General features: G+C 45.1%; 1 protein-coding gene across 1 annotated transcript in view; it reads right to left on the bottom strand.

Annotated features, from left to right (window-relative positions):
- The window catches only part of LOC138297149 (adhesion G-protein coupled receptor F3-like), a 385,565-nt gene that overhangs the window by 188,154 nt on the left and 178,275 nt on the right, over positions 1 to 19,136 (bottom strand). Inside the window, exon 7 of the mRNA XM_069236640.1 lies at positions 13,719 to 13,946. Coding sequence (XP_069092741.1) covers positions 13,719 to 13,946 — 228 coding nt within the window. The remainder of the gene's footprint in view (positions 1 to 13,718; positions 13,947 to 19,136) is intronic.

Here is a 19,136-nt window from a genome sequence, read left to right as displayed (position 1 = left end):
CAAACTTGTCCAACAGCTGGAACACCTGAGGCAATGTCTCCGGGCGATTGCGGAGGTAGATAAGCAGATCATCTGCGTGCAGAGAGACTATATGGAAACCTCCCTGCCTACACATACCCCAATTCCTGGGCCCTGTCCCTGAGCCTCGCCACTAAGGGTTCTATGGAAATGGCAAACAGCAAGGGGGACAGAGGGCATCCCTGCCGGGTTCCCCTGTGCATCTTATAGCTACAGGAGGTCGTTTCTTCCCATTTTAACCTAGGCCGTAGGCTGTGTGTGAAACAGCCTGACCCAGGCACCCCAGGTCTCCCCCAAGCCTAGCCGTGCCATAGCGGCATCCAAGAATTCCCAGCTCACTGTGTCAAAGGCTTTTTCAAAGACCACCGACACAATCATTTCTGCCGAATGTGGGGGGTAGGCGTTGTCATATAGCAGGGAGTCTCACCGAGGGAGATTATTAGAGGTGCTGCGGGTAGGGATGAACCCGTTCTGATCTCGGTGTATGAGGGTATTCATATGCGGCAGGAGTCTCGCGTCAAGTGCTTTACTAAGGATCTTAAAATCAGTGTTGAGCATGGACAGTGGCCTAAAATCAGTAACCCGTCGGTCAACCTGAGAGTCCTTGGTGTGTCGTCTCCTGCCCCAGTGGCGTGGTTGTCTGCCTTCCACTTGTTTGAGGTCTGCGGGTCCCCCACGATAGGCCTCCAGCCACGCCCACACCTCATCAGGTTCCTGGAAAAAGTGTGTGGTGCCATCTAATATGGCCTTCAATTTAGATGGTAACAGTAAGGAGTACTGGATCCCCTCCTCTCGTAAGGCTTGTTTCACCTCCAGAAAGGTGGCCCGTCGAGTTTGAACCGCCAGTGTAAAGTGTTGGAAAAAGGTGGCATTGCCCCCCTCTATCTGAAAGGGGCCCTTCTCGCGAGCTGCCTTTAACAGCAGGTCACAGTCTCAATAGTGTAGGAGTTTGGCCACAATTGGTCGGGGTGGTCTTCCTGGCTCTGGTCTACGAGTAGGGACTCAGTGTGCTCTTTCCAGGGCAAAAAAGGGCATAAGGGGTCGTTCATTCATAATAGTACGCAGCCATGTTTCTAGGTAGGTCACCGCATCAGTGCCCTCAACGCCTTCAGGCATGCCAACAATTCGTATGTTGTTGCGCCGACTACGAGCCCCGCATCCTCCGCCCATCGATCCAAGACCTGAACCCCCTCAGCCAGGCATGCAACCTGGGCCCAGAGGGCTCCGTGTGCGGGCTGCAACTCCTCCAGGGATGTTTCTGTGTTTGTAACCCTGTCCGCCAGCTTGTGGTGATCTGTTCGTGAGTGACTTAGTTCAGAGGAGACCTTTCCGATTTCCTGACTCAGGGTTAACTTAGTGGTCTTCAATCGCCCCAAGGATCTTATTCAGTGTATCCTGCTCAGTACTGGGCTCTGCGCCCTCCTCCGACTCACCACTGGTTAACTGACGGGCGAGTTCCTGCTCAGCTTGGAATGTTCCCTGCACCTTATGCCTGATTTTCCCCATTGTCCAGTAGGTATGTGGAACGTCCGGGAGCTACCTCCGCCCAGTGTCAAGTAATATGATGAGCCCCACTATTTGGTGCTCCAGTAGTCATCCTGTTCGTAGGTCCCCACACTAAACAAGACAGCCTCTCCAAACAATCCTTCACGTGTGAGTCGGGTCTCTGCCCTCACAGTCATTTCCACTCCAGCTTCTCCTGTCTTCACTAGGGCGGGGTTGCCTGCCAGGCTGGGGCCACCGTGGGGGTAATCCCATCCCTGGGTGCCCCATCCGATACCCCCCAATCAGGCCTTTCAATGTCCGCAGGGGGGAGGCTGGGGCAGAGCAAACCCCCACCAATCCTCTGGGGGGCCTCCACCGCCAACTCCCCTCTACCCAGGGGCCACAAAGTCCAGGGTGGCACCTTCAACTTCCACTCGGTCTCCTCACCTGGTGTCAAATACCTCCTGTTCCTCACTTCTGGTCTCTTAAGGGGCCCCTTGTCCCCACAACGATGTCAGTACACAGTGCAGGGGGCAAATCCGGTATGCGCCCTCAGTGAGTCACCGGTCATGCCCAAGATGCCAGCACGCCTCTCACTAGGGTAGTTTCCTTCTTCCAATGCACACAGCGGCTTAGCGGCCTCAAAATCGGTTCCCAGGGGCCTTTCAGGAGTCAGCCGGGCTTTTCCTCCAGCTCTTCCCCACTCGTGGCTGCAGTCAGCACAACGCTTGCCGTGGCATCACATCTGCTCCCCAGGCTTTGTCGTGTACACCTGCATTGCGCTCACCGCAGCATCTGTAGCCCCTCCCCAAACCCACAGCCCACACGGCCGACTCGCCTGCGCGGTTGTCAGGCCTGCGCTACCCTCCACAGGGGGCCCGCAGCTCCAGGGACTTCACCACTCCAGTCCACTCCTGCAACTGCTGCACAGAGGAGTTTAGTGGCCCTAGCATCGCCCCCCAGGGGCCCCTCAGGAGTCAGCCGGGCTTCCCCTCCAGCTCCTCACCCCTCGTGGCCGCAATCAGCGTGATGTTCGTCGCTGCACCACGGCCTCTCCCTAGGCTCCGCCGTGCACACCTGCGCCGCGCCCACTGCTGCATCCACAGCCACTCCCTAGATCCGTGGCTTACGCGGCCGACTCGTCGGCGCGGCCATCTGGTCTGCGCTGCCCTCCACAGGGGGCTCGCCGCTCCAGGGACTTCACCACTTCAGTCCGCTCCTGTAAGTAGGCCTCCCCCCGTTTGGTGTGCCGCGGGGTGTCCCTAGGCCGCCAGTCCCAGCAGGATTTTTCTGTAGGCTGGCTCAGAGCACTGGTTTTAGGTGGCCGCCATCTTAGGCAGTCAAGCCACGCCCCCATCTCTAAAACAGTCCTTAACAGCTGGCTTCATCACCTATATGGGGTCCAGAGGCCACTGAATAATCTGCCAAGAAGGTCCTTGGGGGGATACACTCCTTATGAGGTTCTCTTTGGGATACCTATGTATGTCACAAATCTAGATGGTCCTGGTTTGGTGGCAGCAGATACACCTTTTGACATAAATGAACTGTCTTACAGGAGCTTCAGGACTTTTGTGAAGATAAATCATCTGCTAGTGCTGCCACCTTAGGAAGAAGGGATTTGCCAACAACTTCTACTGGCTGGATTCCTAAAGTCAAGGATCTGGTTTGTGAACAGATAGCTGTGAAGAAGGAATTCGGTTCATCCTCCAGAGCACCGTTCAAAGTCCTGGGAATACAAGGTACCAGAACTGTCATCCTCCCACCACTGCCTGGTTCCAAAGCAAATAGATTTGTCCACTGACGACATCAAACTCCATCATGTGGCCAGTCCTGCACAGTTGACCCAGAGGTCCCTTGGGTAGTTCCCAGTACCCTTTCACTATCCAACAGGACATACCTCTTAAAAGAAGAAACAACAAGACTTCTGACAACAACAGCATGTACAACAATGCTACAAATGCCTCCTCGAGCCTGGGGAGGGTGGAAAATGAGCTTTTGCTGATTCCTGTCACCACTTCAATGACAACACCTGTCTAAGATGTGGCTGTCTTCTACTCCAACACAGCACAAACTGTCGACATTGTCTACTGTGTGCCTCCATGCAAAGTGGATCCATCCACCAGTATTGCACTGGTTCCTGTGTTTGCAGAGACTGCTTCTGGTTATTTCATCGACCTTGATGACGTTTCTTAAACTTCAACCACAAATGCTATTGAAACTGTTTCAAAGACACGTAAGCTGGTCATATGGCTTAAAAATAACTATCTAATGTACCCATGGAACTATCTGTGGTTATTTCTGACATTACTTGCATTTTTCCATGGATTGGTTTTGTGACTGTTTTCTTCTTGCTTGTAAGTGGTCATTACCTTCCTGAACGCTCCTCTGTTGAGCCTGTGGATGAAGTCTTAACTCCATATTTTTCATTGCATAAGGTCCGAGACTTGTCCCTTGTGAACATTTCAGCAGTACCGATTCCTGATGGGACTGTGTGGGATAAAGTTCCGTTTGATATATACAGGCCTACTGAGGCTATTCAAATTTCATACGTCTTCAAAATTTCAATGACTGATGTAATTACACCTGGAGTTGTATCTGATGACTGGGATGTCTAAACAGTTGATTCCATGTTAGATGAAATGAAGGATTACGCTGTATTTGAATGTGATGATGTGTACAGAAAGAATCATGGGGAAATGTTCTGTTATAACAACTGGGGACATTATTATCTGCACCATGCAACTAGACACAGATCAGTATTCAATTACACACAGTGGGAACACTGTTCAACTCCACCTGTAGGGAACCCAAACATTATTCAGATAAATTCACTTATTTTTCTGGGCATGACATTAAGAATGCAGCGTCATACTATTTCAAGTTACCACCTAAAATTAGGAAAATTTTGCTAACTAAAACAAAGTTGATTTATTCAGACTCCTTTGTTTTCCCCACTTGCAGTTGAAGGCTATGAATACTGGAAGAACACTATTGATGTAAAGAGTGTATGGGGAACAAATTCAGGGTAGTGAAGCTTTATTTAGAGCATGCCTTATTCCTGTACAAATGATGTTTTTAAATGACACAATTCAACAGACATCCTGTCTAGGGTTAGCAAAAATAAAAGAAATTAATGCGCCCAGTATTGCCACACGGCAAAATTCAACAACTAGCAATATTTCTTGAACGTCACCTAAGAAGAACTAGATGCAAAGGTTCAGGCTGGTTCCTATAATTCTTCACTTTCCAGTCCCGGCAGGTGGTTATTGTGGCCAGTGGACATGAATGGGTGTCAGGCGCGTTTTGTGAAATCCTCCGGGCGTTTCAAGATTAGATGGCCGGACCCTTGCTTTGTCTCGGGTGAACACTCAGGTATAGTTACTACATACAGTGTGGGTAAACTGTGCCAACCATGGTTACAGACTGAGTCGTGCACCATGAGACTGTGGCCACTTATGAGCTGTCCTTGGTGGATTGTCTGGCTCCTCTGGGCACTTTTTATGGTGCTGCTGTCACGGGAGATCCTGCGTCTGAGGCCGCTGCGCACTACTGCCCCGTGGATCCGTCTGCCAATCCTGTCATCGATCAAACATCTGACGATGTGGCTTCTTTCTTGAATGCCTTTCCTTTTGATGGCTTTGAAGACATTCTTCAAGATCATGGCTACTGTTAAATAAATTTGACAATTGGCCTATTCTAAAGCTTTAAGGTTTGCCAACATTGCCTTTAAATTTGGCCTGCTGTGCTTGTCATGGTCGGCATCATATATCGTTGTATGTTTTAGCTATTTTTAACAAGTTTTTATTTAGATTTTAGTTATATTTTAATATGATTTTAGCTTGTTTTAGTCCAGAGCATTTTAGCTTGGGTTCAATCACTTTCTCTGGTGTCATTTGCATGGTGTCATACTTGTTCTAGCAATGGGGAGCTATAATGGCTCCTATTTAGTTTTAATGGGAATCAGGAGTTTAGCTTAGCTTTCTGGCTTGCAGGCCTGTGCCCCGTCACCTAGTGACTTTTAACCTACTTAGCTTGCTCTGTTTTAGCAGATTTATTTAAATATTTCTACCAAGATGGCTACAATGTTTATAGTTAGGAAGATGTTTTAGTTTCATGTTATCAGTGCCACTCTGTAAAGGCATCACTATCAGCGTCAAAGATAAATGAGATACGTAGGTATTTACATCATGTACTTTCCCACTTTCATGTGACAATAACATAATGTACCTTTTCAGGGAATTGTTTATATAATTTTCGTCCCAAGCATGCCTTCTTATCTATTGTTTGGAAACATACCTGCGTCAGGGGTCCTAAAAGATCAGTATAAATACATCTCACACAGACAAGATAATCAGAGGGATTCCTACCAGATGCCATTTACGCTATCTATGCTACACATCGCCTTGATGCAAACCCAGTCTTCGAGTCTGATCTAGAGACCTCATTCCAAGGTAACAAGGGTTGGGGGGCTCTCTTCTCATGGATATGGTACTTACAGATTAGGTATAACACAGCTAGCTCTCTTTAGGTTAGAGATTAGGTTCATCATGCTAGGATAGTCGGGCCTACTTCACACCTATTTTATATTACATGTTATTGCAATATGGTGGGGGTCTTTGTGTTCCTGATCCTCGTTTTTACCATTCTGTTTCTTGCATTGTTCATTATCCTAATTATTCCAGCCCATGCAATTTATCGTAGATTGCAGTCTTGTTAATAAAACTTAGTGAAACTTTACAGCATCTCCTTCATTGTCTGGGTGTGACTGAGACAAGTTGCTTATGTGAAAAAAGGGTAATCTCTATTTAACCACGACCTCCCAGAGATGTCACACTTTTGAGTCCATGCGTAAAGTCTGCCACAAATCACCTTTTACTGTTTGGGTTTTTGATGAGGTACTGCTTGTGAGCCGGAAGGGCTGGGTCGACAGTTGCGACTTGTTGTAGGATTAGGATTGGCCTAGTCACTTACAAACAAAAGTGCTGTCATCCTTAAACCAGCAGTCTTGCCTAGAGCAAGAGTCAAACTACGACATGGCACCCCCTCCCTTTTGCTAGCATGATTAGTGTCTCTCAGGCTGATTAAAGGTCAGCCTGACAGGCACTCATGTTTGCGCCAAGCAGTCAGGCGCTTTGAATGCACTAATGCACAGGAACCTGGCAGCATGAGTCAAGCTTTGCTGACATGAAGATTTCACAGACTTAAGGGTGTGACCTCATCAGCCCAGCAAAGCCCTCTGAGTTTCTCCCCCTTCTCATAATGAGGAGGAGAATTACTGAGAGTATCAGACCAGGGTGCTTCCACTTTAAACCCTTAGGTGTCAAGGGCTGACTCGCTGTCAGTGATGCATCTTTGCAGAGTGGGGTGGGGTCAGCAACTCTTAATGACCCCATCACACTCTGTGATGAGTTAGTGAAGGTCATCTTCCCATTGGCTGACCCATGAGGAGACAGCAGGATTCTTTGACGGTTCCATCCATTTCTGAAGCCTTCAGGGAGCACTGATGCCTTTCGGCTCTTCCCTCCCACCAAACAGTGTCAGTGTGGCGGGCCAGTAAGTGCTTCTTAAATGTTGCATGCATCATTGGTAGACCTGTCAGACTTTGGTGTAGTCTTCCCTCAAACTTTTTGCCTTCACTCCTCCTGTTTTCTGAACCTGTTTTGTTGGCTTTTGGGACAGTGCTAACGTTCTTGTGCTCTCTCTTTAAAATGTGGTAAATATGACCTACACATGATTGGCACATTTATTCACCAATAAGTCACTGGTAAAGTGGTACACCACGCACCAAGGGCCAATAAATTTTATGCTTCTAGTGGGCTTGCAGCACTTATTGGGCCGCCTACCCATGTAGCCCTTTACATCATGTATAAGGCCTACCATTGCAACTTTTGTATAGTTTTAAACTGCCAATTCGAGCTAGAAAAATAAACCTTTTGCCAGGCCTCAAGCTTTCCTTTTTAATGCATGTATGTCACCCCTGAAATAGGCCCTAAACAGCCCATATGGCAGGGGGCAGTGTATTTAAAAAGTTGGGCATGTAATTTAAACTTTTATATGTCCTGGTAACAAAAACTCCCAACTCTGTTTTTTACTATTGTGAGGCCAACCTCTCCCAGAGGATAACATTAGGTTACCTTATTACATTTAAAAAGTACTAACTTTTAATTGGGAATGTGTAGAAATATCATGCTTGTTTTCAAAAGAATTGCAATTTAAACTTCTATTTCATGATAAAGTTGGTTCTTAAGTCATGTCCTAACTATTTGATGCCTGTGTCCTGTGTCACATGACTGTAATTAGAGTGGCATTTGGTCTTTGTGTATTCCTCCCAGACAGTGAGATAAAGAGGGATTAGGTGCTGGCAAGATGGGAGGGGTGGTGCTGTTCCCTGCCCCACTTACATTTCAAAGGAGCTGCCTCCACAACATTCACAAAGAACCAGTCTTTTGTTACCCTAGATCTCATGGATCCTGGGCAGGGGACGCAGGGAAATTCCAGAATCAGATGGAAGAAAAACCTAGACGTTTCTCCCCCTTCAAAGGTTAGTACCAGGTATAAATATTGGACCTCCAGAGCCACTTTTCAGTACACTCCTGGCCATGCAGGGGACTCTCAGGCGGCCTGCCTTGCACTTCAGAGGACTTCCTACTGCTTGAGGCCTGCTTTATAATTCAGAGGACTGGCCTGCTGCTACAGAGGACTGCTGTTCTGTTTGAAGCCTGCCTTGTACCCTTAGAGTACTACCCTGTTGCTTGAGGCCTACCTTGCTGCTTGAATCCAGGACTACAAGATTGACTCCAAGGGCTAGTTGGCTGGTCTCCTGTTCTGAGCTCGAGGGATACAACAAGTACCAACAATTTAAACCCTGCACCTGGACCCTGCCTGAAATGAGTCCTACCCTCCAGGGCATGCTCACTGAGTCCTGAACCCTTGGTAGTGGTGCTAAAGGTGCCCAAAAGCCCAGAACCCAAAACGTGGGACATGTCCCCTAAAAAGGGGCCTGAGAACCCACAGAAGCAGAAGACTGGGACGTACCTGTTTGTCAATCATCCCAAAGTGCACCACTGGTAGGACTGACTTCAGGTGGGCTATGCTCTTCTATGCAGCAGCAAATCCTCTTTTTCAACTCCTCTCTGAAGGGGTATATGGCCCAGTGGAGTCCTCATCGGCTACAGCTTGCAGCTTTGCCCTACTGGAAAGTTTTGACTTCCAAAAAAGTGACAAAGTCTGAACATAGAAATCTTCACCCCGACTTCATCTAGTGACTCCCTGATGACACCTCCTCCACAGGCACCACTGGTTACCTTTTCCCACTGAACTTTTTTTTTATCAACAACTTTTTCTTCAAAATTTTTCATCTATTCAAAACGTGCTCCATCGCGTTCGGCCATTTCTCTCGACTTTTTCCCTGTTTACCTACATGCCTGCACTTGGCACTTTGATCTTTTAGGTGCTAGTTTTTGTTATTTTGGTGTCACACTATTTATTCATTTTTTCTCTACTTTTCAAAAATGGAGTGGGATTTCTCTTGTTTTGTGTTTTAACGTTATTACTGTTTGTGGACTATGAAATACCTCATATATTGCCTGTAAGTTAAGCTTGACTGATGTTGTACCAAGCTACCAGGGTGTTAAGCACAGGTTCATTTAGTGACTATTTGTGGTTCATCCTGACAGGGATTGTGGTTGTTGCATGAGAAGATTTAACACCCCCTTTAACCAAAAACCCAGTTTCCTACAACCAGGTATGTATGACTATTTGTGTATCTATGCATGCATGCTGTGAATGAATGTGTGCATGTGTATGTGCCTGTGAATGGTGGGTGTATGTGTGCACGCTTGTCAATGGATGGGTGTGAGTCAGTGGTTCCCAACCTTTTGAATTCTGTGGACCCCCACTTTCTCATTACTGGAACCTGGGGACCCCCACTGAATCCCTATTTGAATCCAGGGATCCCCCTACTGAGTCATTGCTGTAAGCTGGGGGCCCCGGCCTAAACATTGTCGATGATTTGAAACGCAAAACAATACACACCAAAAATACAGAAACAAGCATTCATCAAACACATATACAAATGATAACACATTATATTTAATTTGCAAGCGAATATAAAAAAAAGAACACATTTAATTTTAATAGGGAGGTTGGAGCTTTTCTAAATTCATTTGAAGCCACGTATCGTCAATACTATATTTTGCCTGCACTGCTTTCACGAATCATTCTGAGAATACTAATTTAAATTGTGTCCTCTAATTTTAAATTCTGTTACTTATAAATTAAGTTTTAAACTTTTTAGCTGTACATTTAGCCACTTTTTTATATACACCTTAATAATCTGTTAATAATATTTAATTTTCTCAGCAGTCTCTGGCCCTGAGGAGGCTTTGCAGACCCCCCAGGGGTCCTTAGACCACAAGTTGGGAACCAATGGTGTGAGTGTGAATATGGATGGGTGTGGATTAGTATGTGTGTGTGTTTGTAAGTGAATGGGTGGATGTGAGTGTGTTCCCGCCCCACTGCTAAGCCACATTACGGCTGCCGCTGCTCCAGGTGGTTACTATGGGTCTCTTTTGGATCAGATCTAACTGCCTGAAGACTTTACAAAGGTGGAGTACATTAGTTCCTTACTAGATGTCCCTCTCTTGTCGGATGCAACTGTTTCAAAAGTCCTTTAAAAAGTTGAGGGCAGTGGCTGAACAAATAATTTTGCATACACATTTTTGTTATTTGAATGATTTGTGCTTGTTGTCTATAGAAACAATAAATATGATAATGTTTGTGACGAATATTCAATACGGCACAGTTCAATAAATTTCTGTAGTTTATGGTTAATACCTATGTTTTACTAGCAATAGGTATTAGCCAATAGCTATATGTGTGTACAAAGAGGGATAATACAATCACTCAAAATGAAGTTACCTAATGGCATGTGTGGTCTGACGGATTATTCTATACTGAGCAGCACAAATCATAAATTATATAATTCTATTTAGAATATGCCTTCAGCATCTCCAACCGTTTTGCTAGGGGGTTAAGGAAGGGGGCCCAAAATCCACTGTGATAAATATCCATTCCACTTGAGCACAATATAATTGCTGCAACAGTTTAGGAAACATAGGCCAATATTTATGGGAAAATGACAGAGTGCGATGCTGCGCCAAAATTGGCAGTGCCGCGCTCCGTCATTTCCACAACACAGGAAAGCAATATATTTAACTGAATATGGTTCACCCTGTGTTGTCCCCTGAGCTGGCGCTAAATTTAGCTGCCAACGCAGGCAGCCTTGCCCCATCATGCAAGGATGTCTGCTTTGAGGGGTGTGATTGCTTATGTGCGGAAAGGTGTCCCTTCCTGCACATAAACAATCACTAATGGCGTTTTGACACTTCTGTGTGTGCTGCAGAACGCAGCACACACAGAAGTGCCAAAGCGTCATTTTCAAATGATTGATTGTGCAGGAAGGGACACCTCCCGCACATAAACAATAATTTGTGGCATTTTGCTCTTTCTATGCGTGTTAAAGAATGCAGCACACATAGAAAAAGCAAAAAACGAGGAGGAAAGCATCAATTCAATTTGTATTTAAGTTTTATTACATTTGTAGAACAAACCACTAAGGGGCAGATTTATAGAAAGTGGCGCTGCACTGAGTGCAGCACCTCTTTCCCTGAATTCCTTAGAGCCCCCCTCCCGCCACCATGTGTGCACCATTTTTAAATTAGGGCGCACCATGGTGCAGGGTAGGGTAGGCAATAGCGTCATTAAATGTGACGCTATTGATGTACTCTGCAGGAGTAGCGCCAAACTGTTGCTACAAAGGGGCCCATTCAAAATAATGGAAGCCCCCTTTTAACGCCTGTTCAGAGCAGGCATTGAAAGTGCTGTAAAAAATGGCGCAAGTAAATCTCATAGATTTCCTTGCACCATTTTTTGGCTTTTCTTACGGGGGAATGCCCCTTTTGCAGGCCTGGTGCAGGCAAAATGTAGCACAAAGGGTTACAGAGTGGAGCAATGCATGCATTGCCCCACTCTGTAAGCACGGCACAGGGATTTCGGCCTTGTTGGGCCACTTTAACCAAAAAAAAGAATGACGCTAATGTGGCGCACGGTGGCGCTAGCGGCTTATAAATATGCCCCTAAAACTTATCAAAGCATAAAAAATGTATTTAAAATATGAAGAGAATAATTTTTTCCTTGCATAGTTAAAAGCAGTCCCTAATTAGAACAATTAAGAACAAACGATAAAGCATTAACATAATTAACCCTACCACAGAAACAGTTCATGAAGAGATTTCTCCGTTTTATCAGTTGAAGTCAATCGTGAAATACGTGCAGACTAGACTTATACTAATGCCAAAAGTTAACAAACACAAGACATCTTAGTGATCTATATGAAGCATCAGGGATTGATAAAAGAGGGAGTTCACCAAGCAGAAATAGCAAAAACATTCTCTTACTTTTCTGGTTCAAGGTCCTCTTACAAAGTTAAATATGTTTTGCTGCAAAATAGTACATGAGATTGAAGCATAACGGCTCGTGCTGTTGTTTTTCTCCACTAAAGTGGCCTACTGAGTCCTCAGAAAAGATTTAAACTCTCTTCTTGGGCATGATTTATCCCATTATGGTCTCTCTCTCAGCACCAATGTCTCAATCCACTTCTCAGCTTTAACTGATATAGCTTGGCTTAGTGGTTGTCCATACATGGGGCAAAAACTGCCTTCTGTATTGTAGATATTAAATAATGACATCAACACTGAGTGAGGAAGGTAGACTTTGGCTGTGCGAAGACCAAAACCAAGCTGAACAATTCTAGCCATCAGGGTATTAAGACTGTTCCATTCTGAGGCCATCAGAAATAGACTCATTAAGCTGCCTGGAGGATGATTATTCTTTGAACAAGGGCTTGACTACCCGACAGACAAACTTATAAGGAAATATCCAACACTCGTGTGGTAGCTTTACCCAGCATGCTCTTAGCTTCCCATTACAGAGAGCAATGCAGCTTTCCATCTGAACATACCCCCAGGCAGTAGTATTTCCTTACTTTCTCAGGCTTGATACTATCAAGCCAGACCATTTGTGAATCCAAGCTGAACAACGTAATTTGCATGATGTAGTTCAGATACGCTTTTCCTGCTTAACATAGGTTGGTGGTTATCAACTCATTTTGGTCCACCAACAAGAACACCAATATATAGATTGAAGAGGAGCTTTGCACAGGTACAAACCATCTGACTCCACCTCACACAGTTGATGGCTACATCCAAAAGACGATTCTCTTAATTCGCACAGTCTCATTCATCTTAATACACTATCTGGACTCCTTTTTGTAATAGTGCCAGGAGACACATGCCACTAATTTATCAATCGACCCAAATATGGCTTCCAAATCTATGAAGTATCAATATATGGAAGGCTCTGCTTTCTTACAAACACCCGGTGTACTGGGAGACTGGATGATCCCATACAGAGGCGTCACAAAGGCCCCCGCAGCCCCTTGGTTGCTGGGGGCCCAAGCTCCAGGGGGTCCTCTAAGGACAGCATCTCTATGGTCTGTGTAGGGGGGCTTCAGTTTCGTTATGCCACGGGTCCCATACCATTCACCCTGTTGGACTAAGTGGACTGCTGAGAGCCTTCGGAGCCAATCCTGTGGGGGAAGCCCAAACAAAGTCTCACAAGAGAGCAGGATTGATACACACATCATGCACTTGAGTTTACATTGTGCGTAACTAAATTGTTTGCTTGAACTCTATTAAGCTAATCAACCTAGTTACCATCAATTGAAAGTTGCTTAATGGGGAACATGGAGCCCTATCTGGCTTTATCGATGAGCCAATCTTTTTTTGGTATATATTAAATTTAGGACATTAGTGAAATCACTAACTATTTTGAAGGATGTGAAGATCCTTTATTTCAACTATCAACTAAATATCAGGAATGAAACTTTTCTGTGTTTTTCATCTTTATAAATCAACTAATGGTACAATCCCAGAACACAAAAGATAAAGAGGAAAGGACACATGGACTAAAATATGAACTACTGTTTGGATACAACCTCACCACCGCATGTGGAACATCTTAAGTAGACACAATTGCATAAAACGTAGAATTCCACAACAATAGATGTTCATACCTTTGAGTGACTATTTAAATACTCAACACTCTTCTGGTTCAGGTGAGTCGAGGTGTATCTAACAACGTTGTCAATATCTTACCTTCCCAGAGCTGATCTGCATGGAGGATGGTGAGGGTAGACACTGTGGTGTATGTGGTACTTTCTACTGTGATCTGTGCATTTCCTATACGGTTGATCATATTTACGGTCATGTTGCTTTTCAGAAACCAGATCACTGTCGCTCCAGATGCATTTATTTGACATTTCAGAACCAATTGTTCAAGGTATTTTACTGCTGTTGTCGGTGCTGAAAAAATCACAGATACCCCTGGAAAAAAGTTCAATATTTGAGAATTAAACTGGTTCCATTAAAAACGGTGCACATTCAAGGACATTGGGTGGTTGACCAATCTGTTATACACCGATTTTAAACGTGATTTTTGTAAGCATAGCATGAGATTATAAGTATCCTGTGGTACATGTGTAAAGTAGCGTGCTTTGATTTGAAACTGGATCTCAAACTGGATAATACATGCTACCAGGTCTACGAGAGTAAACTCTTTCTCCAGAGACCAATTTCTTTCCTCTCTTCAAATTTATCTCGAGACAACTTTCCCTGTTGGGCAGAACTTAAGGCCAGATGGGCTAGCCTATTTTGTGGTTACAAACAGACTGATTCACAAAATCAGAGTGTCTGCAACTGCAAAATAGATATTCCTTATGTCTGAACCCATTTTAGAATTCTGTAAACTTTTACCAACTCCTAAAATTGGAATAAAATGGTCACTGAATCACAATTTGGAAGGAGCATGTGTGTGCGCCCCTTCCAAATCTTGATTTGGTAACATATGTACTGACGGTTTGTGACCGGAACTCTGGTCTCTAAACTCCTGAAATGTTAGGGACTCCCAAGTAGGAGTGGTAACCTATTCACAAAAAAGGGGTCAACTCTGGATCCTTTTCTATATGTAAATTTAGATAAAGGTTACAGGAGGAGTAGCTGGTGGTCCTGTAGAACATTACCAACTCCAAAGAAAATATTTATTTAAAGCACAGGCATGCTGGTCTGCTGACCCTTCCAGGCCACCATCCTTGTGATTGTAGTCAATCGAAGTGAGTTGTAATTTCTGACCTGTGTAGCGAATTGCAACCGCTTCGGTTTTAGTACAAGTGGCCCTTAAACCATTCACACTTAACACAGAGAGAAAGTCCATAGGTGAGAATTCCTCAGCTCTTGCCTGTATTTTTTTTGGCCTATGGATATTTCATGGGTGCGTTGGGAACTTGAATCTACATGCGGAGAGAGGTGCATGCTTTGGTGTGACAATACAAACAGGTATTCAGAGGACTATTTGGAGAAGACCAGCATGAAACTCTATGTGAACGACAGTGGTATATTATGAATCTCTCTTTATATTGAGTGTTAGACTTTTCATCCTTGGCGTGGTCTCCCTTAACTTTTTGCCTCTGTTTTCTAGGTTGTTGATGTGTGCTGGACTCTGATTTAGCTGTTTTTGTTACTCTGGGCACTTTACCACTGCTAACCAGGACTAAAGTGCAAGTGCTTCTACACAAAATGTGTATGTAATTGTTTTATCCATGATTGCCATATTTGGTTTATTAGCAAGTCCTAAGTACAGTGCACTAGAGGTGCCCAGGGCCCGTAAATCAAATGCTACTAGTGGGTCTGCAGCACTGGTTGTGCCACCCACATATGTAGCTCTGTAATCATGTCCCAGACCTGCCACTGCAGTGTCTGTGCAGTTTTAACTGTAAATTCGACTTGGCAAGTGTACCCACTTGTCAGGCCTAAACCTTCGCTTTTCTTACATGTAAGGCACCCCTAAGGTATGCCTTAGGTAGCCCCAAGGACAGGGTGCAGTGAATGGTTAAGATAGGACATATAGTAATGTGTTTTATATGTCCTGACAGTGAAATATTACTAAATTAGTTGTTCACTGTTGCAAGGCCTGACCGTCTCACAGGTTAACATGGGGGCTACCTTTAAATCTGATTAAAGTGTAGATTCCCTTTGGGAGCGGATGGACATGTGGAGATTGGGGTCTCTGAGCTCACAATTTAAAAATACATCTTTTAGTAAAGTTGATTTTGAGATTGTGTGTTTGAAAATGCCACTTTTAGAAAGTGAGCATTTTCTTGCTTATACCATTTCTGTGACTCTGCTTGTTTGTGGATTCCCTGTCTGGGTCAGTTTGACAGTTGGGCTGGTTGTACCTCACACTAGACAGTGGCACAAAGGGAGCTGGGGTGTAGTCTGCATTTCCTGATTAGCCATCTGTGCTAGGAGGGAGGAGAGGAGTGGTCACTCACACCTGAAAGGGCTGTGCCTGCCCTCACTCAATGCAATCTCCAACCCCCTGGTGAATGTCTGGGGCCTGGCCTGGGCAAGGCAGGATTTCACATTCAAGAGAGACTTTTGCTTTGAAGTAGGCCTACTTTAAAGGGGAAATTGGGTATAAGAAGGGCACCCAAATCCATAGACTTTAGAACACTTCTGGAAACCAAGAGGAACCTCTGCCTGGAGAAGAGCTGAAGAGCTGCCCCGCCTGTGACTGTGCTTTGTGGAGCTATCCTGCAATTGCTGCTTCTGCCAGAGTATGAGGGCAAATAATGGACTTTGTGTGCCTTCCATCTTGTGAAGATCTCCAAGGGCTTTATTTAGAGTTTGCCTCCAGGTGTTTGAAGTCTCAGGGACAGCAAAGACTTCTCTCTGCCAGCACCTGGAATCTCTGGAGAGACTTCTACTCTGCCCTGTGGTGCCCATCCAGTTCCTGGGACCCTGAAAGGAGAAGCTGGCAGGCTAAGAAGAAGAAATCCATGCACAGAACGCTGTGCGGGGAAATAATTGATGCAATTCCGATCTGTGGCTGGGAAATCGATGCACCGCTGGCTTTGTGGCTGAAAATCGACGCTCGCCTGTAACGCGACAGAAGAATCGATGCAGCATCGCTGACGGAGGCTGGTGAGATCTCAACCCATGCTGCGTGGTTTTTGGATCATCGTGTGGCTGGATTTTCGACGCAAGTACCGCTGGGCGTGTAAAAACAACGCAAGGCCTGCTCGGACCCGAGAGTGCTGACCGGATCGATGCATCCCTCTCCTGCGGAGAGAAGGAACGATGCGCCCAACCCAATGAAGGGAGAAACGACGCAAGGTGTATTGTGGATTATTGTTGTTTTGGTCTTGTTTTGTTTAGATAAATATTCTCTATTTTTCTAAACATGTGTTGTGTCATTTTGTAGTTTTTTCATTAAGTTACTGTGTGTGTTGGTACAAATACTTTACACCTAGCACTCTGAAGTTAAGCCTACTGCTCGTGCCAAGCTACCAAGGGGGTAAGCAGGGGTTAGCTGAGGGTGATTCCCTTTTACCCTGACTAGAGTGAGGGTCCTTGCTTTGACAGGGGGTAACCTGACTGCCAACCAAAGACCCCATTTCTAACAATGGGGCATTGGGCCACTATTCTCCTGGAAATGTGGGAAAGGCTGTGTTGGGATGTTGGGCTCGGTGCTCACACAGCAAGTCTTCGGTATAAGCATTTTGCTTCTCACACAAGCTATGGCAGGAGATGGGGCATCCCCAGATGCCAAACCTATCCACATATGTCACCTCTTTGGGCGATGTTCAGTGGTGGAAGAGGCATGTACATGAAGAGGCTCCAAAACCCATGTGTTCTCTTGCACAGCATCCTCACGCCAGCCCCTCAGCACACATGTGAACGTTATCTGGGCCCTTGACTCAAACCCTAATATAACACAGACCCATTTCTCCGACTGGGAAGGAAGAGGTAAGAGAGACTGTAGCAGATAGCACTTATTATTTTGAGGTGCTCATAACATTCAATGAGTTTGCTCCCTGATGATTAGCACAAGCTTTGCTCTCTGTACATTTCCTCTTGTTTATTGCTTCCTCACCAAGCAACCATAAGGCAAGATATTGAAGGAACTTTTGAATTTAGGTGATAGAATACCCTGCTTGTGCCCTTAATAGTGGCTAGCTGCCTGGCTGGGAAAGGGAAGCCTCCACTCAGGTCAGCTGCACTTTAAGCTAAAGCTGCTTGGAGACTCCCAATGAGAAGTGAACATCTCTCTACTGCACAAGGTTGACACAGAAGGTAAAATACCTTACCAATATGGATTGGGACTATCAGTAGCAAAGAAAGGATAAGGTAAAGCCAGGCGATAGGGCTAGTTGCAGTCTAGTACCAAAAACACAGTAAGAAATTTCATCTGCTGCATTCAGACTGCACAGAGGGGAATTTTAATTTCAAAAGAAAGTAAAAGAAAAGCTACTAAGGAAAGCCACTGTGACTGAACTGGTGAATGCAAACTGAGGGACATTGGTTTGCATGTTTAGATCCCAGTTCGGTGAGAGACATTCAAAGCAAAATGATTCTTAAGTGAAAAGAGCCCTCCAAAGAGGCACAGCTTTTAAAATGTGTTTTGGGCATTAATGGCACTGCTCACCAAATTAGGTACCATTGAACCTAATGACTGTTTACTCTCTGCCCGCAAGTGTGTGAGATCATGGTTAACTGCCACATACGAAAAAACCTTGTATGTATGTATGCATGCGGGATTTTATAGCGCGTATATAGGCAAAAGGCAGAAGAGGGCTGTACAAGGTCAAGAACAAGTATACAGTCAAATGTGTGATAGGCTGAGTGTCAGGTTTGTGGATGGTTAATGCATTTTGATGTAGTGTTTTTATTTTGTAGAGGTGTGTCTTCAACTCTTTCCTCAATTGTAGTATCATAGGGGTGGTCCTGAGGGAATACAGCATGTTTATTCAGATCCTGATTCATAGATGGAAAAGGTCTTGTTTTTTATTTTTTTTAATACTTCTTAGTCTGCAGTGTTCTTGCTACTGGTATGCCTAGAACCACCAGAGATGGTGAGCTTGTAAAAACACTTAAGTGGAGATGGTGATGGCTGTGTTGCAGATGATTTTGAAGATGATGGAGGGCAGCAAGGGGAGAAAAGAAGTTCCATCAGAACAGGGGTGATCTTGAAGAAATCCTCCATAAAACAAGGATGATCTAAAGATAGCCGGAGGTAGAGGTAGCATAGCTGTGTCTTATAAAGGTTTTTGGCCATAGTAGCCACTCCTGCGGTCTAATTCTGTGTTTGGAAAATCAGTCTCAGGCACAGCATGGAAGAAAACAGGGATAGTTGTGGTGATGTCAGTCTCTCAGTGTTAAATGGTGTCAGTACATGCTGTGACAGTCCAAACTGCCCCTGTGCTCTGTCCTTGTGTTGAAATGTGGAAGTTATAGTGTTATGAAGCTGCAAAGAGGACTGGCTTCTGCTCCACGCTCAGGGCTAGGATGGCCATGCCCGCATGCTGTAGAAATATCATCTCCAGCTCTACTAATCATGGATTGTATTGTTGCTCTATATCCTCAGTGGAAAGGAGCCTCTTGTCAGCAGGATTCCTTTGATTGCTCTGGCAGAGCGGAGAAGGCAGATTTGAGATTGGCCTGTGGTCAACAGTAGTC

The sequence above is a fragment of the Pleurodeles waltl genome, chromosome 5 (genome assembly GCF_031143425.1).
Source record: "Pleurodeles waltl isolate 20211129_DDA chromosome 5, aPleWal1.hap1.20221129, whole genome shotgun sequence".
NCBI lineage: Eukaryota > Metazoa > Chordata > Amphibia > Caudata > Salamandridae > Pleurodeles > Pleurodeles waltl.
The sequence above is the reverse complement of the archived record's forward strand: the minus strand, read 5'-3'. Positions and strand labels throughout refer to the sequence as shown.